We start from the raw sequence: 27,964 nt of genomic DNA on the forward strand, positions 1-27,964 counted from the left end.
GACAGGAAAGATATTTCAACTTACTTGCACGTCCAATGTGAGGGCTCGACCCCCAGTCTGTGTAGAACAAAAGACTGTGAACAAGAAAGGAGTCAATGTCAAATGCAGGCCTACAGTGATTGCTCAATAAAATCTGGAGTACGTCCATTCTCTTGTTTTAATATATTTCATTTGTTTAATAACTGTTCTTTTGTATACGTATGTTTCACACATATCTGGAGGTATGTTTTCACTGCCAACTGACGAAAGAGAGATAAAAAACTCTTTCATAAGAAGTATGATGACGGTATAAAACACATGGCCTGAATACTAATTAAAACAATCTTAAAATGATCCCTACCATTGTTTTCTTGTAACAAATGAGTATTCATGAGTTCATCACTTGACCCGTCATTTCCATACAAATATTTGCATGACATTTTTCTTAGTCATTTATATTGTTAACTCGTTGCTGTTGAAGACAATTTCATAGAGAATCAACAAATTCACATACTTTTCTTTTCAATTTCTTCTTCTGTGTTAGCCTTTAACCCTAAAAAGACTGGGGGGGGGCCTAAAAGGCCCCCCCTCGACATTTCGCGCGATTACTCAGCAACACGCAATGCTCTCGCCGCGATGCTCTATGACTTTTTTCTTTCGAGTTTCCCGCACATTTTGACACCAAATTTGTGACGCCCGGGGGTACGGTTCTGAAGTTACATAACTTTTTGTACATGCACGTGAGACCGAAAATGGCTCAAAAATGTGATTTTGTGTACAAAGTCAATACAAATTGAGTTTTATCACATGGTTCATATAAATATGCTTATTTTTACTCTCAATGGCTAAAATCAATTTGTTTTAGTAGTATTATGCTTCAAAAAGGGTCTGCCACAAATTTTGCTGAAAAAAACAACAAAAACAAAATGTCATAAAAACAAAGAAATACATAAGAAATTCATAAAACAATAAAATAAATAAGAAATTAATTTTGATACCGAATTTTTTTTCAAGTGCATTTGCTAAGAATGCCACAAAGAATATCTAGACCAAAAATGAACACTTTTGGAGCTTTATTTACTGATTTAGATCAAAAAGTCTGATTTCTTGCATAAATTAGCATAATTAATCAAAATAAAATAAAAGAGGACTATTTTGGAAAATTTAAATATACGATCTTGTAGATTACATCGCACACTACCATTGTGCAAATTTTCGCGGCGATCGCGCGATCCACGGCCGAGATCTGAAGGGGGGGCCCTTTAGGCCCCCCCCCCAGTCTTTCGAGCTACCAAAATAGCCCAGTCTTTTTAGGGTTAAGTGTCATAGGCAGCTTTTTGATGGATTGTAGCACATTTGGTGTCCACTATTATCATTATTATCACTATCATTATCATCTTCATCATCATCACCATCACCATCATCACCATCATCACCATCATCATCATCATCACCATCATCATCATCATCACCATCACCATCATCACTGTAGTAGAAGACCTTTACAGGGCTGACTGTCACTTCACTCAAGACTTACCCACGTCCCGGTTCAACAGCTATAGCTCTGGGCTCATCCAAGTTCTCTTTGAGCAGAGTCTTGCGATACCTGCCGTCCAGGCGGGACACCTCAATCACATTCAGACCCTTGTCACACCAGTAGAGGTTTCGTCCCACCCAGTCCACTGCTAGGCCATCTGGGTTGAGTACCCCAAGGTCATGCAGTACCTACGGAGAAACAGGGCAAGACATGGCACTTAATGCACACAATTTTTACATGTTCAATCCACTGCCACCCTGATTGTCCCTAACAACTGCAGGTCTGTAGTTATCATGTCATATATTTTTATAAAATGGCTATATGGATCCTGATCAAATGATTGGCTGAGAGCAATATCACATGACCAGTCTTTAATTTTGCCCAACAGCGGGCATAAGTTATTTTACCATTGACCGCGTACTAATGATCAGTACTAACGACCACTCAGAGATACGGGCATGACTGTGGCATGCTGTACTCATGCTCAATTACATCGCATATAACTGTAAAAACTCAAAACAGTGGCACAGCTATCTAATTTCTGTAACAATGTGTCGACAACCTTGCACAGCATAAACTCTATTCGATCATATATTGAAAACACTGAGCACAATCCCTAGTTGCAAACTTCCATAGTTTGGCGGATTTTCTCAGCAGTTGTTACATGTTGGGAAAAGAAATATCAAGTCAGCAGCTCTGACAATGCATTTCTATTGTCAAGTTACGATGTTTTAGTCATGACAAAAACAGAAAACTTGAAGCAATTACTGCATCTCACTCCACCCGAGCCTACTGCATAGTAACTTCGCAATACCTGAAGTGCAAAAGTGAACAATGAAAGTGCGACTCTCCTTGATCTCTGTGTGGCGAGTATGGGTGCATAAGACCATCTCATTAATTTGCATACAGCGTATGGCCAGCCCACGGACCTAACCGTTAGTGACAAAATGTTCACATTTATATATGATAGGGAGAACTGAGTGCAATGTTTTTCTCAGCCTGCCTACGGTGATACATGGAATTTAATGCTACCTCTGTGGTGCCCTCTTTGATGTTGGCCCGGCTAATCTTGCTGTTCTGCTGAGTGACATCAGACCAGTAGATGGTCTGCTCTCTCCAGTCAAAGTCCAGTGCTACAGCGTGCGTCACGTTGACGTTGGCGTGGGAAAAATTGGATCCGTCCACTCCGACGATTTGCAGCTGGTAGCGATTGGAGAACAGCAGGTGGGGCTTGGGCTCTGCAAGGAGTCGACAACAGGAGATGTCCGATGTCATTTGAGCCATTCCACAAATTTCACACTAGCCAAAAAAATCTATCCTTCATTCCAGGACCTTTTTGGTGCTAATACATATTTCTATATAAAAAAAACATCACTTGAGGAAAAAGTCATGTTGTGTAAGTAGCATCAAACAATGGCAAAATGCTCTATCTACAAACCCTAAATAAAGCACCCTCATTCTCGGTGTACAAGTGTGAATCACATCGATGACTGCAGTGAAAGTATTTCTGTCTCAGAATCCTATTCAATGAAATTATGAAGGAATCTGCAATAGCAATAGGGGTCAAATGTTACCGTCTTTTGCTAAGAGCAAAAAGATACTGTTGGATTTGAGATTTGACTCTACATGTATGTGCATACATCATTCTTTATGGAAATAGCACACTCAACTACACGTAAATTCAGTCAGATTTCATTAAGTTTGTAATCATAATTCATGGCCAACATTCTACAATTCATAATTGCAGTCAAAAAGATGCTCTCTAAAAGCCCTGTCTGTATTTTCAGTTCAAATCATCTGTGCCTGGTATGCAAATATACACGGTGAGGACACCCGAATAATGAAGCACTCACGGTTGGCCTCCAAGGCACATGTCATGTGGTCATTCAGCAGCCGGAATCCAGGGGTGCAGTAACACCAGAAACCATTGTTATGGTTCAAACATCCCTGGGAACATGGCATGTCAACTTCACAATCTGTGTTGACACAAGGAAGAAAAAATAAAAAAAGATTATAAAATCACTTGTTCAAAAGAACAATTTGAAGCCCCACATCATTTCTCAACAAAGAGAGATCTCCAAAGTCAGTCATCACTCTTCTGAAAAATAACCAAACAAAAGACCCAATCGATTGGTAAAGTATACTTATCACCAAAAATGTAAATGATTTATACCAAGAAGACGATTAACACTGAGCAAAAACATATGTACTTTATGGCCTTCATCTCAACTGCCAAAATATCCACAATGAAATATTTGCACCATGCAATTACCAGTAATTTTTCTCTCTAACATTCAAGCAGTTGCATCCAATATGTATTCATGTGAATTGAAATCTTACTCTCGAAGGCACAACTGCCACACTAGAAAATTTCAGCTTGAAAAATAACAAATCACTGCAAACACTGACCGCAATTCATTTCATCGGAACCGTCACCACAGTCATTGGAGATGTTGCACTTTGCGGAGAACGGCACACATGCCCCATTAGCACACTGGAACAGGTTGTTCTTGCTGCAGTTATTGGGTTTCAGAGAAGCTGGACATTCAAAAACAAAAGAGACACAATGCTTTAATCATTCATTGTATAATCATGATATTGCACAGATATTTCAGAGGTCAATCTCTGACTGCAAAGCTCTAACTGTGATATCTCGAAGAGATACAATGGGTACACTGCACCTTGAAATGACAATGAATTGTGAAGATATATCATAATTGTGGTGTAAAATTTTTGGTCAGAATATCATATAGATATGTGACAACTGCAGAAAACTTTGTCTTGAAGGGTTGAAAAGAATAATTCAGAAGTTTATGTGATTTAACTTTGCTTGGAAGAATGCTTGCAGGTACACCATGTAGTTGAGTGCATGAAGTTAATATGACTTCATTAAACTAAGCAATAAAGGCCGAAATGAGTTTGATGGTCACCTGAATTTTAACATAAATTCAACATTGATACAAGTCTCGCGGGTTACCTTGATAGTATAATGACATTTATCTGCTTTGTGACCTCCTTATCAGGGGCCTCACTGACAATCACAACTTACAATTCTTTACCTTAAAGGGTACTCACACAAAATATAATCCACTAAAACACTAGAAATAGCTTACATTCACAATCCATCTCGTCCGAGTCGTCATGGCAATCCTTGTCCCCGTCACACACCCACTGAAGAGGAATGCAGCGTCCATTGTTACATCGGTGTTTGTCATTTCCACAAGTTGGAAATTCTGGAAAGTAATTCGACCAATGGAAGTTAGATACATGCACATAAAAAGGAAGCCAGCACGCCAGCACAACCACCTGACAGCAAATATGTATTTGGCAATACCAAGATTTCTGGAGTCTGTAACATCACGCCAATTGAGTCTGTTTTATGTCATAATTTTATGTGATTGTTTCTTTCAATTTGACTTTCTACGTTCGTTCACTTCCTTATTTATCATGCATTATTTCATGCTCTTTACATTTTTTAAAGATAATAAAAAGTTTTGGTACCTCAAAAGTTTCCGTCAATTTCCTTGTCTTAGTTTGTGTTTCAGGTTAAAGTACCTTTCATATAACTAACACTGTGAGACTTACTCGCCCCAAAGTGCTCTCTTGTCTTAGTAATCATGCAATTAACTGCGACCAGCAGCCCCATACGCATAGCGACCAGCAGCCCCATACGCATAGCGTAATCGGGCTTCGCATTGTAGCATTCAGGATCATGACAGATTTAGTATTGCGGGTACATGTCAAGTTAAAATCCCAAAATTTCTTCAATTTGAAGACTTACCAATTAAGTTGAAGTATTGAAAACAGGCTTAGGGCAACGTTTGGTTCTGCCAATAGTCCCTTTCTGTTTGAATTGATGACTGAATGTGACTCGGTCGAGAGGACCGTGAGAGAACTACGTACACTGAATACTACAGCCAGTGCATGAGAACACATCACATACATGCACACAGATTTCAAATCCATGAACGGATAAGATGTTTGTGAGCTATGCGTATGGGGCTGCACGGTGCTGGTCGCAGCGTAGTCAGTGGTTTCGTACAATACACATACATTGTACTATAATTTTCGCCGCGGTACCACGACGGCTCTGGTACAAAACCATTATTGCATGATTACTAAGACATGAGAGCACTTTGGGGCGAGTAATTCTCACAGACAACGTACTTTAACCTGAAACACAAACCAAGACAAGGAAATTCAGGGAAACTTTTGAGGTACCAAAACTTTTTATTATCTTTAAAAGCATCATCATTTATAAACTATGTAAAAATCCTGTCTTAATTTCCAGTAATGTTTTTAATTGGACGATTCAAAATGAATTGAATTAAAAAAAAAAATTGAATTGAATTGAATTGAATCAATAGAAAGAGATTGTTAAGATATTCAATGCCAAATGCTGAAATGGATGCTTCCCCAAGTGTAAATTGACAGACCATTTTGGTCACCTGGTCTACGCAAGTTCATCCTTTGTTTAGACATAACTGACGAATTCCATAGAATGTTATGTCAGGCAAGTTTATGTATTACAACTTGTATGTCATTTTGAAAACGAACGAAGTGCCTAACCAACTGATGAGAGAAAAGAAAGGTCGTTTGTACCCATGCGCACATGAGGTAACTCTGAACTGGTTTATTCTCTACTCACCACACGTGTCTGGTTCATCTGATCCATCACCACAGTCATCGTCATGGTCACACGTCCACTGTTTCTGGATGCAGCGACCGTTGGCGCAGGCAAACTCCTCATCCTTACACCTCGTCACATCTACACATTAGAGGAAAGGGAAAAAGACAGATAGATTTAGAATACATACAGTACACATACACACGCGCACAAACACACATTCATATATGACGATGATAATGATGATGATGATGATGATGATGATGATGAGCATTTATAAAGCGCCATTTATCTGTGGAACATTCAAAGGCACTAGTGGCTCCCACAATATGTCAAACATCATTCAAAAAGTTGCTAGAAAACTAGGTCTTCAGTTTAGATTTGAAGGTATCAAGGTTATTACAATTCCATTACTGCATTGGTAGAGAGTTCCACAGACATGGAGCAACCAATGAACAAAATAATCAAAGCAATTTTTCTGGCCAGTCTATGACAAACTAACATGGATTTAAGCCGAGGATGCTGACACTCTTGACTACATTTTGGGAGCCTGGTATATCACACTCCCATAATGGACAGGTCACCGTGTCTTCCTCTCTTTAACATTGTCCCATCTCCTGCTACTTACATCCAGTGGGTTGGGAAATCATTTCACATCACACGCGTTTTATGAAGATGACAGAGAGAGAAGCAAGCTGTAGTTAAAAATCTTCTCCTCCCAGACAGGCAGATGCTGGATGACAAAGGAGCGTGAAAAAACAGATACTATCGACTCCCACTATAACAAAGTCCTCGGGACCGGTAGTTTTCGTTTGTTAAATTGAAATTTTGTCGTAAACAAACAAATAACAAATCGACAATAAAGAAAACAAAGAGTGGATAATGTTTGGGGCATTAATTTTCACTTCATTGTATAAACCGTAATTTATGTATAACCGTGTTTGTTAAAACGAGAATGAACTGTAATGCTTAAACTTACTGCATCCCAAGGACGGGTGCTCATCTTCATTGTTTCCACAGTCGTTGTCTCCGTCACAAACCCACGTCTGTGAGATACACCTCCTCTGGGCAGTGCAGCGGAACATCCCACCTGAACATGTCTTGTTATCTGTGACAGAGGAAAAACAAAAATGAATTTTTACTATCAATCCACTACAGACCCAAAGCTCTCTGCATAAAATCTCTGCTTTTCTAACATGATATATGCTGTATTTGCCCCATAACTGCAATGATATCCTACAAAACGATAGTTTAGCATCCACAAACTAAGAGATTAAATGTGAGCTACAGTTTCTAAACTCTAGTAAATGTCCTTGGTTTCTTATTCTTGCACACGGATTTTATGAACACAGGCAAACTATCAGTTGCAATATAATAATGCTTGTGCACTCCAAGAGATTAAAATAGTATGAAGACTGAATGAAATACATTGATTCTTGGCATAGGTCTCTACACTGTACATACACTGTACACAATTTGATCACTACATCAGATTTCAAACTAACATATGTTTCTATGTCATATGAAATCAAGAATACCAGGGAGGCCAAAAAAAAAAAAAAAAGGATGACTTTTTTTGAAGTAGAAATGTTGCAATACAGAGAGTACACATTTTGTTTGATCAATACTGTGTGGATGTGAGTGGTCTGTCTGACTACTGATTCTACAGAACGTCTGTCCTCACACTGATCATTCAACACACATATCGTCAGCAGAGAACCAGAAGGGCATTATCGCAATTTTGGGGGGTATCGTGATATTGGTATCATATTGTAGAGCTTGATCACCTCGACAATATGGTGTCAATTCTATATTATTTTAAATTTCAGAAAAAATTTACAAATCAAAACCACAAGGGCGTTATTTCACCCTACATTTCGAACAATGCTTATAAATCTACCCAATTTTAATTATCCAATACATAAACTTTCTTATTTCATTAAAATTGATTGTTTCGGTTGTATCTATGCTCATATCTTAATAGAACTTGATAGCACCCTTCTGGTTGTCAACCAAAGACATCTGCATTTAGGTGAGAAAGAAAGAAACATTATCCAACTTACAGCAATTATGGAGGGTGTCATTCTCGTCACTGTTATCACCGCAGTCATTGTCACGGTCACAGACCCAGGGTTCAGGGATACAGTTACCATTGGCACAGGCATACTCACCGGGGGCACAGGTCTTAGCTGGAAGCAACAATGAATAATAATACATTGTAAAAATAATGATAGAGAGACTCTAATAAAGAGCTCATTCTACCTAAAAAGATACTCATAGTGCTGTGGAAAAGAGCACATATGTATCATGTCACAATAGAGTATCACTGTGACAGAAGATGTAAGAACAATAAACAAACAAACAATATACGTACATATATACAGGCACATATACAAGCATCCCTTGGATTTGGAGGTATGGCATTATGACACATAAATTGGGCATAATTAGACGTAGGAAGGCAATTTTGAATAGGACAAGAAATGAAGGAATAAACTAAAAAAAATTTGCACATGATGGAAAAATCATTTCAAGTTTAATGAAATACCTACATGAATACCTTGTATTTGACAACTTTTAGATACTCCCATCATGTACATGAATGTAAAAAGTACATGATAGAAGCTTCGCGGAAAATCAACCTAAACATGTAAATCAAGATGTCACTGACTTTAGTTTCAAAGACAAAATAAAGTCTACAGTATGCAGCTTAACAAAGAGAGAGTCTCCCTTGCAATCATACAAAGTTACCTTGCCAGTTGAAATTACATCAACATTGTCATATGTCAAAATGTAATGTAAGATGTCACATAATGATGAATTTATGTCTCTTCTTGTGGTTTTTGTTCTTTGGTTTTAAGGATTATTTTGTGTGTTGATAAAGACAAGTACTCACAGCATTGTGGTTGTTCCTCATCGGAGTTATCCTCACAATCATTCTCTTTATCACACACCCAAGACTGCTGGATACATCGACCGTTGGGACACTGGAACTGATCTTCAGTGCAGGGTGCACTGGTAGTCCCTCCCTCATCTATCGCCATAGTAACCGGAGAATCAGATGGCAGAGCATCAGAGTGAGGTATAGAAAGTTTGGGATAATTTTAATACCTTCCATGAAGAGTTCAGCTTTGCAATAAGTATTCTATAAGTTTAGAACCATTACCTGGTAGTGATTTGGCATGGCTTTGGCTTTTGTAACATTTTTGAAGGACCATATCATATCGCTAGAGCATTACTATCATATAAACATTGAATTCAAATTCATGGATTATATTCCCTGTAGAATCATAGACAGAAAGTTAGATAGTACACAGGACACACACATGATCAGTTTTGACGTCACATTTGTCCTAAATAACAATATCTCATAATACTATCAAAACCTGATTCCAAATTCATTTATCTTCTCCAAGCTTAGGCAGGTGGTACTAAGTATTACTGTCAGACAGCCATGCTTTGACAAAATCACTGGTCTCAAGAAGTAACATGCTCCATCTGCGGTTTACACAAAACCACCTAACAAGTACGTCAAAGCATTTCAAGAGTAACAATGTACATAGTTTTGCCAAATGGAATACAGCCTTGATGTAAGACATGTAATTTGGCAAAAACATGTATCTCAATAATGGATATATGTGGTTTTGCAACATCATTTTGAGCCAGAATTACAAATGGCTTAAAATAATTGAAAAACCAAATCAAGTTGAAGGGCCAAATTTTGGCAGACGAGAGGCCACGCATAAATGCATCAAAAAAGTTGAAAACCTAAAATTGACAAAAATTTGAAATACACCGTTTTGCCAAATCACAGCTGGAGAAAACAGTGTCCCCTTTGGTGGTCTCACCTTCATCACAGTTGAGCTCATCTGTACCATCCCCACAGTCGTTGGCTCCGTCACACCTCCAGGACGGATGGATGCACACAGTGGTGTTGGGACAGTTGATGAACGTGGAAGAGTTGGTCAACACAAAGAAGATCTCCTTGCTCCATTCCTTACAGTCAATTGGAGCTACACAGGCAGAATTCAAATTTCATCATTATCATCTGCACAGGACATTTTAGTGGTGCATTAAAAACGCGTATTCTCGTCTGCTTGATTTTCACTGTGCAACATGAAAGCATATTGCACAAAACGTAGAGGCCAAAATAATTGCACTAATTCCCCACACGCTACCTTTATTTGTGGTCGTGCAATAATACATGTATTCGGTTTCATGTCTTGCGCGAGCACTTGCGCCAAGGCTTGTTACTGTACTAGTGCTCTCATCTTTTGATTCATGCAATATTGGCCCTAACTCGTGCAATATTCCCTGGTATCCCATTCATTGTCATCATGTACATGCACTTGTAAAATATGGAAGCAAATCAAACACAGAGGACACATTCAAGAGCAGCTTTATGTCATAGCACAGGGACCATGGAACATTGTTGGGGGGGGGGGGTCCTGTGGATGGGAGGGTCCCCCTCCTGCTCAAAAGAATGTACATACAAAACCTTCAGAAAGTCATGGGTGTTGTGATTTTTTTGTCAGTTTTCTTTTTGTTCATTTTTTTTCTTGAATTCTTTTTTCCCCCCGATTCCCCCCCCCAAAAAAAAGGGGCCTAAACCTCATGGTTCCATAGCCCCTGTAACATATTAGCTTAGTACAGAAGAGTTTCTAGATGTGGAATGATATCCACATCGGTCATTCTGATATAGCATGCTTGTGAATAAGCCTCACCTGAAACCATTCAACCCATTTAAATGAAGATCACCTGATTTACAAAATCTGAAATGGCACAAACAGAAATCATTTTTCCCTCTTTCTAGAATTTTCATGACAAGTATCCTGTAATGTACAAAGGATAGTAATGAAGATTTAGTAAACTCACTACAATTAGTCAGGAGTTCATCTGAGCCGTCGGAGCAGTCCAGCCGATTGTCACAGTGACTGGAAGCTGAAATGCATGCACCATTGGCACAGGTGAATTGGTTCTCATTGCAGCCTGTAAAAATCACACAGACGAGGAATGCAACAGTCAAACAGAATAGCCTGAAGCACATGTAACAATCTTTGTGTCACTTTTAAGCCTCTGTGCGCTTTGTAGCACAGAAATCTCCATTTCCTTGTACACTGCCTGAAATCCCTGGCACAAAGAAGGTTAACACATTCAGGAAACCATTCTTTAGCAACAAGTGTTATGTAACATGAAATTCTGATACACGACAAAAGCTACACCGAGTATTCCGCATGTTAAAGTCTCTAGGGATTCTTAGTGGGGCAAGGAATAATTTGAACATTGTTGAAGATTTTCCAAACAAATGTTTGTACATAAAGATAAAAACTTACATAGATGATGATGAAATGTCTGAAAACTTTATCAGAATAATCAACAATCATCACATCACTTGTCAAAAATGTAACCACACGATAAATTGACATTGACTTCAGTTATGTGCTGGACACAAGGGCTAGAGATTCAAGCTGACTGTTACAATTACACAATGAGCTAATGAAGTATTTGTTCTGAATATGCAGCACATGTCCCAAGGCATGGAAACATTTCTACTTACCGCAATTCTCTTCATCGCTGCCATCGCCACAGTCATCTTTGCCGTTGCAGCGTCGGTTGGACGACACACATCTTCCATTGTTGCATTTTGTGTACCCCTCGCGACAGAATCTTGTATCTATCAGGAGAAAAGAGACAAGCATCGTAAAAACCTCCATGCACGACTGCTACTATCCTACATAACATCAGTGGTGAGACGTAAACCCTGTATCACCTATTCCAACAACACACAATGAAATTAAAAGTGTGTATTTGGAGCATATGAAAGCCACTATCTATCATTTGCAGACAAAAAAAAAAAAAAGCTTTAGAACTTCAAAAGCTAATAGTTCCAAAATGTGAGTTAGGGACAGAAACAACCAATGTTAAAATGTTAATAAGTGTAATCAAGCCCTGCACGTGCATGCAACTGGCCTACTCACTGCAGTAGTTAGAATTCTCATCCGATCCGTCCCGACAGTGGTACTCCCCATCACAGCTCTCCTCATAGAGCACACAGGAGCCATCCCGGCAAATAAACTGACCACTGTTGCAGTTTGTGTCGGTAGCTTAAGGGAAGAAGAGAACAGATGATGGACTTACACAGAGCATGCTGGATGTTCACAATTTATCAAAGCAGTGAATTTTTTAGAATTTCATGACAACAACTCATGAAAGACACAATCTGTCTGATATACCTAGAGAACATTATTCACCAAAGCCTAACGTTGGACTGTTCTCAGTACTGCACATAACACAACCAACACCCTCACATGATCAACTGTACAAACTCTACAACAACAACCTCAACCACAATAGGTTTAGTAAAAGAGAGCAATATGACTTAAAGGAAATCTAGAGAAGGAGACACAAGTATGTCTCGTATTGAGAAAGAAGACTTGAAATTGATCACATTATTTACCTTCATGTAGGTTGCAACCAATAACACTATTTTGTGAAAACATGTGATTTACTGTTTTAATTGATTAAACTAAGTAACGGCAGCATTACCATTTTCTTGGCTTCAATAGATTTATGCTATTCAAACTTAACCCTAAACACAGACAGGTTTATCACTCAACATGATGATGGCTTCCCCTCATCCCATTATACACACAAAGATAGGAAACTGTGAACACAGCCACAATGAAAAAAAAAAAAAGACAAAACAAAAAGAAACTTGGTGGCAAAAGCCACTTTCAAGATTAATTTCATTCATTGTATCCAGCACACAAGAATTTTCTATCAATAAACTTTGTGGGTAGAAGTAATTAGCAAGCCACTGAATAGGAGAAAGTGACTTACTGACACATCTTGTTTCATCAATCAGCTGCTGCCTTTCAGAACAATTGCAGATAACATGGCCGCTCACGTTTACTGTGCATGTGCCATCACATCCTCCGTTGTCATAGTAACATGGATAAACCGTACCTATGGGGACAAACACAAAGAATCAGTGACATTCCTTGCTGACAGATTAGACATTTTCACAATCCAAATCATTTTTCACAGTATTGATAATATTAGAGGGATTTTCAGAGCAACATTATTTCACAGAAAAAAAAGGAATTCCTATACCTTAAACAGGGTAGGTGTACATATGTCCATTCACTTGATTTATTTTCATAGTTCTGCATGACTCATTTTAACATGATGTATACAAAGCTGTATATTGTTAAAAATAATGACAGGATAATGTAATCATTGACCATAAAGCATGAAATTTATAACAAAGGGGATCTCATCATTGTGACTGTGGGACCAATGCTATCTTTTCCTTGTATTACAGCAGCCAAAAATCACATAACACTCTTGCACAAGCATCAGATCGGAAGACCGACAGAGAGCCGGTATGTTTGTCACTTACAATTGTTGACATCTTTTGCCATGACAACAATGCCCATGGGCTGCTGGGGGATGTTGTGTCGGAGTATGGTGACATCGCCTGCTGTGTACTTGTCCACCCGGATGACTGCACGCCGGACCCAGTCTGTCCAGTAAACATAGTCCTCAAAGACGGCCAAACCAAAGGGATGGACGGGATCTGTTATCAGAAGAACCTGTGTGCGTGTACCAATGGAAGTGTTAGTAAAAACAGTGTACTGACATTGCCAGCACGTAAACTACCAATAATATCTACCAAAAAATTACAATTTGACTTTCTGCAATGATAACCTTAAAAGCAGTACATCAATCAAAATGCAACTTCAGGGTATGAAACTCTAACTGATCATCTACATCCTGCAAAAAATCCCATTCGATATGCTACAGTGGTCACAGAGATGGGGATCATGATTTCTTTTGTCATGTCGACTACTAAAACACTGATCAATTCAGTGCTTATTCACCGTGCACAACTTTTTGAGTTATTTTGCACACAGGCAGACAAATGCCGGCAAAAACATAACCTCACTGGCGGAGGTAATAAACTCAAGATAATAAACAGGTAATAGTAATAAAGATAATAAAAAGGTAATGAGAAAAGATTTGGATAGATAATCTTGGAAACAAACAGCCGATGACAGGTACTCACCACTCTGTTGCTTCCATTGAAGTCGCAGCGTTCTATCTTGTCCAGCTTGGCATCAGACCAGTACAGCCTCCGAGCTTTGTGGTCGATGACGAGGCCATTGGGCATCTGGATCCTATCTGTTATGATATCAGTCACATTGCTGCCGCCGTGTGTCGCCCTCTGAATACGTGGATTGGCTTCATTCCAGTTTGTCCAGAACATATAACTGAGAAGTTATAAAAGCATGAAGAAAAAAATGTTCATCCAGAATATACAACTGTCAGTTACAGCGGCATGATTACATATTCTGCTTGTCTTGCGCCAACAGACACAAATGTGAATGACTTTAGTATTCCTTATTCGAGTCATAATTGGGTATTACAAAATAATTTTTTAACTTTCAGGATACTCTTTAACTTTTCTGTGCCACTGATTAAAATGTGCTCAAATTGCACAAACAAACCTAATGGCCTGGTAATTAATGTGGCACGTAGAGGGTTAACCCAAGGAGAAGCTGATTTTGCTCTAACACACATTTCTCATAGACACCTGCCGGAGTGTACTGGGACTAGTCTTCACCGGGGTAAGTATGTGCACATACTGTTTGAGCATTTGTTCAACGATATATTGAGACAAACATAAAAGTAAAAGTCGTGCATCAATGTTAGATGTATTAATATTGTTCTCTCAAATTCGACTTTTCTTGTTACATTGTATCTTCTGGTCATGCATGTGCAAGACCAAACCTACAACATAGTTAATATACATGCACTTTTAATCAATGGTGCAGCACCACTTGAATATAGCATTTACTCTGGACTGAATTCCTATCCAGCCTGAGAATTTCAATAATGTATGTTTTATGACCTCAACTACAAAGTGTACTTGTTCATACACATCATAACTTCATATTCTGTTATTTATTTTTCTGAGGTAACATGAGTTCATGAACACAATGCATGCAAAGAAAAAGAAAAAAAAATAACAAGTAGCTTTTTGTATTATTTCGTTGCAACAGTGCATGCATAAAGATCTTAGTAGCACCAGTTATATTGTGTTGTAATTGAAGCTCTCTAATATAAATAAAATGAAAATAAGCTCACTTCAGACACATGTAAAGGACAATGCCTCTTGGATGGTCAGCAGCGGTCAGTCTGACTAGAGCCTCTGCTCTGGATGGGTTGTCCAGTGATAGACGACTGATGGATGAATTGGTGTAGCTTGTCCAGTAGATCCAGTTGAAAACTGGATCATACGCAATGCCTTCTGCTGACCCAATACCTGCCAAACACGATAGCACAAAAAGAAATTTAAAATTCAACTACTGTATAAGCTGTTACTTTCGAGAATTTCTTGTAGCACTGTTGGACCGCAAATTCAACAACACGCAAAAATGTTGCCATGCACTAGGGTAATAGTACACTTACAAATAGGTGCGATGTCAATTCCCAAAAATAGCATCTTGCGAAAATGTTCTCGACAATCTCACTCAGGAAAATATCTGCACGTGAATATTACAGCTTATACAATACTAGATATAAGACAAGCAACTGCACATTAAAAACTCAACAGACTTTGAATATATGTGAATGCTGAATGTGCTTAATTTTCTTCGGTGAAAAATATCAAATCACATAATTTTATGAGATGAACTGGATTTTCTTTTCTAATATCCCACAGGGTAAGGTGCAAGGGATCATTAGGTCAAAGTCTGGTAAAACACCAAGACTCACACAGGCTCACTTTGGTTTCGATCCAACTGATGTGATTAGAGTCGCAACTATTCTCTCTGAAACTGTGCAATTTGGACCACAACTTAAGTCTTGCTTGCATACATGTATGTGTGAAACCAGAATGCAAATAGAGCGCAATTTGAAACAAGATTGTGTGCGAATGTGCCTACAGTCTTGTTCTTGATTCAACAAATATGCTGTACTCCAGAATTCAAACATATAAGGAAAACTGAAAACATTTCTACTTCGTTTCCATGGCAATCCTCACCAGAAATGATGGTTTTGAGACCAGTCCCGTTGATGTTGATGACTTGGATGCTGCCCAGCTGGATATCTGTGAAGAAGATGCGCCTGTGGTCATAGTCCACGGCCAGCCCGATCACATTGCGGATGAATTCTGGGTTGGTCAGCGGCTGGACCGGCTGGTTCTTGTCCGAGGCGTTGTACACATTGATGCTCTTGATCACATTCCGTTCCGAGTACAGCATATACGCCTCATGCTCTGTGAGGGAGGGGGGATGAAGTGGGTGGACGGTCAGATAGAAAACCATGAGAGGCGTCAGTAAGAAGCTAGCAGGAATGATTGTGTAGTGACACAAGATGAGATTCACAAACACTAGGGCAACTGGTCACACAGTAGAGCACAGTAGAAGTGATTTTTAGTTTGAGTCACAACAAGCTGCTTTATGAAAATGAAATATATCTTTAAATATTCTGATTAAAAGTCATTACATGTAACCGAACACTTGGTTCAGCTTTCAAGTAAAATTCCAAGTTTGCCCCACTAAGGAAGAGGAAGCTGTCTATGTATGTGCATTGGAAATGCCAATCAGACAGCCTTGTTCAGACGACAGTAGAAGGAGATGTAGAAGGGAAGGCCAGGCCAGGACATAGGAAAACAGAATGGATTAACATCAGGAAGTGGACAAATGGAGGAATCACCATGGCAAGTGCAAAGCCACACAAGAGAATGCAGAGGGTTCTACGAGGACTAAGGCAATACAGCAACATCAACCAAGTTAGGCCTACACGTACTCTTTCCTCTGGCAAAGCTCCAACACGTTTCATGAGATTTGTGTACAATTCTTAAACATGCACTGTGAGGCCGAGACATGACGCCTACCTTCACAATTGCGGCCATCTTCAGCGACAGTGCCATGCGCACATGCACAGGTGTGGTTGGTGCCTCCCAGGTAGAAGCAGAGTTGGGAGCAGTTTCCGTTATTCACACTGCACGGATTTAAGCTGCTACGTGCAGACAAAAAACAAAATGAGAAGAGAATTTCCAAAGTCATTGGAGTGACTCTCTCTGTTTTAAACCAAATCTGTACCTGCTATAGTAGTCAGGTTGAGCCAAAGTTAAGCATATTTTAGATGGAGTCACATAGGGCCACTGCATTCATTTTGATGTTGATACCATTCTGTCAAAAAATGGCACGTTGTAACAAATACAAGGAAAACACTCGGCCTTAACAGTTTTCCAACAGGCAAAAGCGACACTGACAAAACCAGAGACAACCTAGAGGGGATTTTCAACAAAGGGCAAGAGTAAGAGAGGATTATAGAGAGAGGTGATATGAACATGAACATTTGTAACGTCATGGTCATGGTCATGGTGCCGAGAAAGGCAGATAGAAAACATCTATGAAGAGAGATATGGGAGAAGGGGATGACGGAAATATCGACAAAAACGTTTGTCTATTATTATAACCAAGTTTTGAGTGATATCTGAAAATCCCTAATGAGAGGTAACATTATGAATATCTTGTGGGAGTTTATTCCACGGGAATAGAAAAGAACACAGGTGAGGGACAGTAACCACTTTTTTTTTCCGTTTTCATTTCTCTTTTCGTCCAGGTATGCAACAAGCTGTGAACATGAATAAAAATAACAGCAAGATCTTGACAAAGTCAAATAAAAGTCTGCCCTCGTCATAGCAAAAAGCAAACACACAAACAAACAAACAAATCAATGGCATCTAGATACTTATCTGGTTGTCTCTTGGTGCTGTAGACATGAATGTCCTTGATAGAGAGTCCCACATTGGTCAGCATGTTGGTCGCATTCCTTTTGCCGTGTTTGGGGATCCTCTTGATGGAACCAAAACCTGATGTCCTGCCGGAAGGAATCCATTTTGGAAGATGATTAATATCTGGCTCTGGAGTTTGGGGCAAGCTCACATACTAAGTGAAAATCTTTGTAAGTCTAATAGTATCAGAGCTTTTCAAATATACAGTTCTACCATTTTAATGACTCTCTTGTACTGAAAGCAGTATATCTTAATGCAGAACATGATGTGCAGTACACCATGTATGCATGCCATATTTGCTCTAGGTACTGTATTGCATTCGGGGGGGGGGGGGGGGGAATTACATGTTCTACAATAGGGATTGTTGGCACTTCATGGATCAAAATACATACGGTAACTGAAGTCTAAATTCACAAATGTACTTTTTAAGTTTATCAATCCTTATGGTAAAAAAAATGAACAGGTTTTCTGAAATGTTGTGAAACATGACAAAATGGATACACCCACCTATCTGTGAAGTAGAGATAGTTCCCACTCAGCGTTATAGCAAAAGGGTCGCTGATGTCGCTTGTCTCTCGGAAGATGTCCTCCCGTCTCCCACCGTTGAAGTCGACCCTGGCGATGTTGTCCTCCCGTGCATCACACCAGTACAGCATGTCCTCCTGGAAGTCGATGACCAGGCCGTTGGGCCACTTGATGTTCTCCTGGACGATGATCGTGCGCTCCTTGCCGTTGAGCAGCGACCGCTCAATCTTGTGGTCCACGCCCCAGTCAGCCCAAAAGAGGTAACTAGCGAGGGGCAGAGAGGGAGAGATATGGAGTCAGGATGCAAGACTGTGTATCTTACGTGGTACCTGATTTCAAGCTATGACACAGCAGCATGCAGAGTTCATAGGAATGATAGATCATGAGAACAGAGTAAGATACTTGTGCAAACAATACATGGAATTCTCACAGTAATTGCTCTTAATATGATATGAAAAACTTTTATTGATAAGTATAATGTGCTTGATCAATGTTGGTTGGCGTAAAATGTCAAGCAGATTAACTTAATTGCTGACAGAAGGAGGCAAACCAGATATGTGGTGATTAACTAAAAGAATCAAATCTTCTTCTCCCTCACCCCTGCACAGGATGGACAACGATGGCCCTGGGCTTGTCCAGTCCGTCAGAGATGAGAACATATCGGTACTGCCCGTTGGTCCTGGACACTTCGATTACATCATTTCTCTGATCGGTCCAGTAAATATTACCTGTGGGAGACAATGGTAGGATAGTATCAGTCATGGAAGAGAGCTAGAAGGTCTCTGAGCAATGAGTAAGTACCCTCAGCATCAGTCACAACTAAACAGTTTTGTTAACTTATTGAATATGATGTATCATGTGTACAATAAACCATTCCCTATGGGAACCTAGTATACCAGGTTCCCAAAATGTAGACAAGAGAGTCTGCAATTGTGCCCTAAATTCACGTTTATTTGTGTTGTATGAAGATGTATGCAGCAATCAAGGCTGAACTCATTAGATTCTGACTTTCACTGACCCTATTTAGGTGCCCATGTAGTGTAAAACAAAGAATTTATGAACTCACTGCAAGCTCTATTCATAATCTCACATCCAATCAATATTTTGCATCATTTGAGGGCACATACAGTTGATCGTGGAAAGGGGATACATGAATTGCCTGACAGCTTTCGCACAGGTGGATAACCAACCTGTTTGTTCTATACTATGGGCAAAAAGAATCTTCTTTGGGGGCATTGAAGTTTCTCAGAGAATTATGGCATGAACAGGTTAACCCAACTAGGTCGGGGGGTGGAGGTCTCCCTCAACATTAAGTGCGATATGCCGCGATGTTTCATAACTTTTTTCTGCCGAGTCTGCATCTTTTGACACCATATTTGCTATGCCCAGGCGCGCGGTACTGAAGTTATGCATACATGTAAATACAGTGCCGACCGCGGGAAACGTCACGCAAACCCCTAGGGCAAATGCGGGAAGCCCTTTCGTCCGGGCGTACTAGGTTATACGCGGGCGTTTGGACGCGTACAGACGAGGGAAGTCGCCCGCACTTTCACGCTCGTCTAAACACCCGCATTTGCCCGAGCGCTCCAGCGCGGAATTAATGATACGAAAATCAAACTCTCCCGTCAACCATCGGCTACATGAAGGAAATTAGCTGAAATCGATCCGCGAAAATCATTTGAAAAGTATCAGTAATTTGCCGGATGTTTGCTTTTACGTTCGAAAGTAAAATAATAACCGTAACATTCAGCTCCCGAATATGCTAAAGTAAATGTCGAATGATCCCTTTGACGTTTGGAAATGAATAACAATAATACTCCGTACGATGATTAAATCAATGTCGGATGTTTGCTTTTACTTTCGGAAGTAAATAGCAATAACATTCATCTCCGGAAGATGCTAAAATAAATGTCGGATCTTTGCTTTGACGTTCGGAAATGAATAACAATAATATTCAACTCTGTACGATGATAAAAATAAATGCCGGATGTTTGCTTTTACGTTCAAAAGTAAATAACAATAACATTCAGCTCCGGAAGATGCTAAAATAAATGTCGAATGATCCCTTTGATGTTCGGAAATTAATAACACTAATATTCAACTCCGTATGATGATTAAACAGATGTCGGGTGTTTGCTTTTACTTCCGAAAGTAAATAGCAATAACATTTGGCTCCGAAAGATGCCCCAAAAATGGCAGATGATTGCTTTTTACGTTTGGAAGTGAATAGCAGTAACAGTCTGCTCCATATAATGAAATAAATGTCGGATATTTGCTATCACATTTCGAAATGAAGAACAGTAACATTCAGCTGCGTTTGATGGTAAAGTAAATGTCTGATGTCTGCCTTGACGTTCAAAATGAAAAACAGTAACATTCGGCTCCGTACGATGCTAAAATGATTGTCGGATGTTTGCTTTTAAATTTGGAAATGAATAACAGTAATGTTCTGCTCCGAACGATGCTAAAATAAATAACAGATTGTTGCTTTTACATTTGGAAATGATTAACAGTATCAATCGGCTCAGTTAGATGCTAAAATAAATAGCGGATGTTTGCTTTCACGTTTGGAAATGAAAAAGGATAACATTCAGCTCCGTAAGATGCTAAAATGAATGTCGGTTGTTTGCTTTAACAGTTGAAAATGATTAACGGTAACATTCGGCTCCGTAAGGTGTCAAAATACTAGTAAATGTTGGATGATTGCTTTTACGATCAGAAATGAATAACGGTAACTTTAGCCTCTTTACAATGCTAAAACAATCGGATAAAATCAGATAATTTTGCTTAACATTCGACGTCGTGCGATACCAAGTTGATTGCATAAACCTTTGACACTTCGTTGCTGCTCAATTTTATTTGATCTCGACATTATGGACGCTATACCTATTTGATTTAATTGTCCTCATTTTATCAACCTTCGACATCAGCCGCTACTTTATAGTTTTCTCTATCACTGACGTCGGACGGTATGACCTAATCAACTTTGGACATTGGTCGCTATTTAATAATTTTATCAACCTTACACATCGGTAGCTATTATTCCGATGTTCGTTATTCCGAAGGCTCTCTAGTCCGAAGATTCGTTATTCAGAAGGTATATTGTTCCGTTAATTTCATTTTCGGATTCATGAATCTTAGGAATAACGAACCTTCGGAATAACGCCACAAACGTTCGAATTAACGAACCTGTAGGTTTAGGGAATTTGTGTGTTTCGAATTTAACGACCCTTCGGAATTACGAACCTTCGGAATATTACGGACAGCACCCATCCGATTATCAACCTTCGACATCGATCGCTGCTTACTGATTTTATCAACCTTCGACGTCGACCGGAAATAACGTATTTGATCGACACTTTCGACGTCGATCGCTGCGCATTAGATTGGCAAACCGTCGAAGTGTCGATCGCTGCCTATTTATTTACTGGTTCCCCAATATCTGACTTAGTTACTGATTTAATCTACCTTCAACATCGGTCGGTCATTATATTGTAAGTGGCCACTTATTGTCTCGAGCTTGATATTTCCCAATGGCGTCCACGTCCACACACACACACACACAAAAAGAAAAAGATCTGAGTCTTAAAGGTCTAACGAGGCGTGAAAGTCCTTGTGTGATGCTTTTAATTGTGTCATTCACAATAGTGTCACGGTCCCTAAGATGGGTGAAAGAGGCGCGGATCTTAAGAAGCCACTTGAGTTGAAGTTTAACACCGTCTGTCTATTCTTAAAGTACACGATTTGTAGGGAAAAAAGAAAAAGACAAAGAGAGGGAGAAAACAAAGAAAACATAGGAGAGAGAGAAGGGTATGGCGAAACCACCAGAGTGGCATTATGTAATCAACAAAGCTGCGTTTAACTTTACTCGAGTCCCCGAGAAGTGGTACTACACGTGCATGCATAATGTTTATCTTGGATACATGTACTGTAGGTACCCTTCTCTCCTTTCATGATAATTGTTTATACGTATCACATAACTATATCAATGCATGTTTACGTCGCAATTTGTCCAATCGGGGTTTCTTCCTTTTTTGAAGGAGTGCTTGCTTTCCAAGAAAAAAAAAAAAGAAGGATGAAATTAATGATTATGAGCAAAATTGAATGCATTTAAGCAGCGGAATCGCGCTACATCAAGAGCACTCCAAAATCTTCCGATTGATCCCGGAGGTCACTCCGAGTGAAAATGAACATTTTCACTCAAAATTCACTCCAATTTCACTCTAAATTGACTCCGTTTTAAATGTATCCACCCCTTCCAGTGTGAATGTTTTCATTTTTTTTTTTTTATTTTTTTTTTTAAGAGAGCGAGTAGGCCTACTGTGCATTGGAATACGAATCTCTGCTGTGCAGCGATATTATGATCGCTATAAAAACGATCAGTTCGATGAGCAAAGCACGTGCTTGCCCTGCCAGCAGTGAGTGCGCCATGTGGTAGCTTGTGGTTCAAACATACTCATCTTGTGTGCCCAGCGTGTTCTTATCGGGTGCTGTCCGTTATTCCGAAGGTTCGCTATTCCGAAGGTTCGTTGTTCCGAAGGGTCGTTAATCCGAAACACGCAAATTCCCTATACCTTATAGAGGTTCGTTAATCCGAAAATGAAAAGGGGTTCGTTGATCCGAAAATTTGTGGCGTTATTCCGAAGGTTCGTTATTCCGAAGATCGCTTGATCCGGAAATGAAATTCGGAACAATGAACCTTCGGAATAACGAATCTTAGGAATAAAGAGCCTTCGGAATAACGAACCTTCGGAATAACGAGCTGTTAACCGTTTTTATCACAGAACTCTTGTGTGTAGAGTTCTGTCGTTTTTACGTTATGGTCAATTCATGACGTGTGATTGCTTCGACTTGACGCCTGTGAGATTGACAGGTGCCGTTTATGAGAATAAAAACTGTCAGTAGTGACTATCAATCCCCAAATCAGTTGCTATAATAATCAGACTAATTTCTTAAATGTAGAGTTACATGTAGTTACATGTATTTCGAATGACAATGCGCAGATCCCCTTTATCATCACACTTTTGATACGGCGGACAGAAGGCCGTTAAATTTCATTGCTCTCAATGATTCGATACAATCATAGCTTATAAAAGGTCCAATTAAACAAATCGGATATGAAATCACGGTTACAGCTCGTTATTCCGAAGGTTCGTTAGTAAGGTTCTTTAGTCCGAAGGTTTGTTAATCCGAAAATGAAATAAGGTTCGTTATTCCGAAGGTTTGTTAATCCGAAAATGAAACAAAGCTCGACTTACTTCGAAGGTTCGTTACGGACCCTATATCATTTCAGATCCTATATCATTTCGGATCAACGAACCTTCGAGATAACGAACCCTATTTCATTTTCGGATTAACGAACCTTCGGAATGACGAACCCTATGTCATTTTTGGATTAACGAACCTTCGGAATAACGCCACAAATGTTCGAATCAACGAACCTTTTTTCGTTTTCGGATTAACGAACCTCTATGGTTTAGGGAATTTGTGTGTTTCGGATAAACGAACCTTCGGAATAACGAACAGCACCCGAAATCACACCGTCTTTATCTTGTCAAGATATAGACAAAAAAAAAAGGTCTTTATATGGCAGTGTCAAACATTCTTTACGAGACGCTGTTGCCCCGATTTCGTTGCTGTTGCACAACGTACCTATTATGCATCACATGTGATATCTAAAACATCTTTTAAATCACTGCTCCCAAAGGTAAACATATGACCTTTGTGTATCTACTCGTTTGTGTGTATGTGTGTGCGTGTGTGTGTATGGGGGGGGGGGGGAAATAGTTTCCTTCTTCTTCTTCTTTTTTTGTTAGAGTTTATCTTAGTTGATCTTGATACAGTGTACCTCTTTCGGTGCGCCCTTTCTCTTGTTATGTCACTTCATCTGTTTCTACATTTTGAAGCAAAGTAATTTGTTCAAGCATTGTGTATGTCCTCGTAACCGTAATGTGTCATTTTGCGGCGATGAGTTGGTTCTAGTAGGCCCTATTATCGCTGTGAGATGTAATTTTTGTAATAACGTGTTGAGAATAACTGATTTTTGTTTCTGAACGAAAGGAAAATGACGGAATTATTGTTTTGATAACCAATGTGGATGACGTGTTGAGAATTCTGATTCCTGTTTCTGAACGAAAGGAAAATGACGGAATTATTATTTTGATAACCAATGTGGATGACTACCTTCTATAAGTGATTTTGGTGTGAAAAGAGAGTTTGCTCAAAGAAACGCTTCTCATGAATGGTCAACGAAACAAAATACATCATACAATGCAACGTGACCCGCGTGCATTTAGCAAACGAAATGTCTAGACCTCCTTTAAGTTCAAGTAAAATGCAGAAAACACAGAATAAGAAAGCAGACAAACTAACAAATGTGGAATTAATGACCGCAGACGTAACGTAGGAAAACCTGACACCTATGCTTGAAGAAATTCCCACAAAAGTAGAGCGCAAGATAAAAGAATAATGTGCGTAGTCCATACAGGTCGTGATGCGCTCGGTCGAAATGCGTATGTCGCAGTAAACGAAATTTTAGGCATGTCTACACATGTATATATAAATACTTGAATTCTACATACATTTTATAGTTTTATCTTTACAATAATATATAAAACAACCCCTTTCCGCATCCCTAGAAGTCATAAAAGAAAAAAAAAAAGAAAATCGCCCTCAAAGTTCAGGTTATGTTCAAGCTCACAACCCGTTCCACCCCCCCCCCCCCATAATATGATGCAACAGTCCTGCTTAGCGACGGCGTTAACGCTTCATCGCACACACATACATGGCGACAGCTTGGGTGTGTGAGAAAATTCACTCTTAAATGGATGCCCCCATGGCACTCAGGATTATCACTGACCCTCCTATGCCTTTTGTCTATCCACCCTCCTGCTTTAATCCCCCTCCCTTCACCTGTTGGCCTCCTTGCCCATGACCTCCCACCCTCTCCTTTTGTTTTCTTTGTTCCGTGTCCCTGACTGTTCGTGTTGTGTGAACTTCTTAATAATGTGATTGCTTTCCCTGCCTGATTATCATTTTGCCTCTGACGAAGATTCTGCTGGAATCAAAAGCTCAGGCCCCTTTAGAGTATAGACTCCATTTTACTCCTTTGGCACGCCAGCGATATTCGTTAAGCAGTTTTCAGCATTTTTGTGTTTGTTTTTGTGTTTGTTTTGTTTTGTTTTGTTTTGTTTTTGCTACAGATAATTAGCCAATCACAAGACAGATATAATTCGATTCTAACCAATACCAAAATACGGTTGCCTGAATGTAAACTTTGGTGTGTTTGTGTGTGTGTCGGCTGCGGTGTAGTTTGAAACAACAGAAACAGAAAAAAAAAAAAGAAAGAGGCACGCAATGTGTGCTATATACGAAAAGCCTCATTTACCGAGAAAGTTGATCGCTTCCATTCTCCTCCTATGTTGTTGTCAATGGAAGCTAAAGAGAATGATTTTAGCAAGTATACCAGTACCTAAAGAGGACCTGAGGAACCCGTTGTTTTGAATGCTGTGCTCGGTACGAATTCAAAACGCAGTCGAAGTTATCAGAATGCCATTATAACAGAACTGATAGCTCTATAGAAAACTTGTTTAGGTCAGTAAAGGTTGCCGTAATGCAATCTTTGTGGAATTGACTCATTACATCTGAGCATTTTGAAAAACGTGTAGAGTACTTTCGTTTTGCATATAATTGTTACGAAATAGTTTGAACTATGAAAATAAAAAGGTATGGTTACTTCAACGATGTTGAATAGTTCGATTAGCCGTGATGCATAAAGTGAATTCATGAATTCATCTGACTAATCCTTACCGATTGATGATCACTTCTATAAGCCAACAGTTAAGCTGAACTGCTTTGGAGTGATAAGACGCCAACTAACGAACAAAATGCCACATAATCGCGCGATTTTCAAACATTTTTGTGAGCGTCACCCGACCAATTTCAAGTGACGAATGTAACACTATTACTGTACTATAGCAGACTGCTTTACAATTTGTAAAGATTACGATCAACTGTTAATAAAAAAATAAATAAAACGATGAGGCAAAGTTTAAGAAATGAATAAATGCAGATGATCATGCTCAATATCTAAAGCAAGATCTCACAATCAGTCACACGGCGATGTATTATGCTTCATTTTATGTTATTTGATTTCTATAAGCTATACTTTCTTTAAGATTGAAGAACCCTAAAAAAAAAAAAGGATCTGTTCTTTTTTAATGAACTTGGACTTGGTCAGTGGGAAGATGAAAAAAAAAAATAAGTGTACCACTTGATGTGTTATATGAAGTACGGGTAATTGCGAAAGGGTGTATTCCCGCCTTTTCTAGACAGGTAAACGATGAAAACTTGGTACATGTTGTATGCTATTATAATTATTATAAAATCCTGTAGCCAGAACTGATTTTACGATCATCTTTAACCTTTCAGAAAGTTCCAGTCGTTTCAACTTAAATAGTAGCGATAGCATGTAAGAGTAAATTAGCATCTCTCTGACTATTTTTGGTCAATATGCATACTCTTAACCCTATTCTAACTGGGGGGGGGGTCAAATTGACCCCCCCCCCACACGTTTCGCGCCACGATTCTGCAACGCGCAAAGATTTTGCCGCGTCGTTTCACAACTTTTTTCATTGAAGTCTTCCGCATATTTTGAGACTAAATTTGCGACGTCCGAGTACACCGTTCTGAAGTAACGTAATGTTATGCAAATGCATGTCAACCGGAAAACAGCTCAAATTCATGATATCGTGTGCAAATTGAATGCAAATTGTGTTTTTTTGTTAAATTGATATAAATTAGAGTATTTCATCTTTGAACCATTGAAATTAATCAATTCTAGTGTAGATAAGCCTGAAAAAGTGCCTGCAACAAATTTTGAAAAACAACACAAAACAAAAGGTCGAAAAAAACAATAAAATACATAAGAAATTAACAAAACAATAAAAAAAAAGAAATTGATTTTGACTGTGCTTTATTTTTAAATGAAAATTGATTCATAATTATGTCTTGAGGAATTTTGACACAAAAATTTAGCAATACTTCTTGCCCTACATCGACGTAATGGCTACTACTAAAACACTGATCAATTCAGTGCTTATTTACGTCGATGTAGGGCAATTTGTCAATCAGTTGCAATGAAAACATCTCGACGGAAGAATTTCATGAATTTGAATAAAAAAGCAGTACCCGCTGCATGCTATAAGGATTAGAACCAACACTTGCTGTCGGGCGAAAGCTCGGTGGTCTAGTGGAGATGACGCCTGTCCGGTGATCAGGAGGTCGTAGGTTCGAATCCTGCTCGAGTATGTACGCCCATGACTTTTTATCATGGCTACTACTAAAACACTGATCAATTCAGTGCTTATTTACGTCGATGTAGGGCAATTTGTCAATCAGTTGCAATGAAAACATCTCGACGGAAGAATTTCATGAATTTGAATAAAAAAGCAGTACCCGCTGCATGCTATAAGGATTAGAACCAACA

At 39.2% G+C, this 27,964-nt stretch overlaps 1 protein-coding gene across 1 annotated transcript in view; it reads right to left on the reverse strand.

Annotated features, from left to right (window-relative positions):
• LOC140245174 (prolow-density lipoprotein receptor-related protein 1-like) overlaps window positions 1-27,964 on the reverse strand; it is a 212,964-nt gene that overhangs the window by 41,957 nt on the left and 143,043 nt on the right. The window contains 23 exon segments of the mRNA XM_072324772.1: window positions 25-74; window positions 1,517-1,704; window positions 2,549-2,754; window positions 3,370-3,492; window positions 3,926-4,054; window positions 4,630-4,749; window positions 6,165-6,284; window positions 7,123-7,251; window positions 8,207-8,332; window positions 9,040-9,177; window positions 9,992-10,156; window positions 11,019-11,132; window positions 11,701-11,817; window positions 12,122-12,247; window positions 12,984-13,109; window positions 13,546-13,738; window positions 14,212-14,416; window positions 15,294-15,471; window positions 16,192-16,425; window positions 17,047-17,175; window positions 17,914-18,038; window positions 18,460-18,741; window positions 19,076-19,205. Of these exon segments, the coding sequence (XP_072180873.1) occupies window positions 25-74; window positions 1,517-1,704; window positions 2,549-2,754; window positions 3,370-3,492; window positions 3,926-4,054; window positions 4,630-4,749; window positions 6,165-6,284; window positions 7,123-7,251; window positions 8,207-8,332; window positions 9,040-9,177; window positions 9,992-10,156; window positions 11,019-11,132; window positions 11,701-11,817; window positions 12,122-12,247; window positions 12,984-13,109; window positions 13,546-13,738; window positions 14,212-14,416; window positions 15,294-15,471; window positions 16,192-16,425; window positions 17,047-17,175; window positions 17,914-18,038; window positions 18,460-18,741; window positions 19,076-19,205 (3,453 nt within the window).

Source organism: Diadema setosum, chromosome 22 (assembly GCF_964275005.1).
Source record: "Diadema setosum chromosome 22, eeDiaSeto1, whole genome shotgun sequence".
Classification (NCBI taxonomy): domain Eukaryota; kingdom Metazoa; phylum Echinodermata; class Echinoidea; order Diadematoida; family Diadematidae; genus Diadema; species Diadema setosum.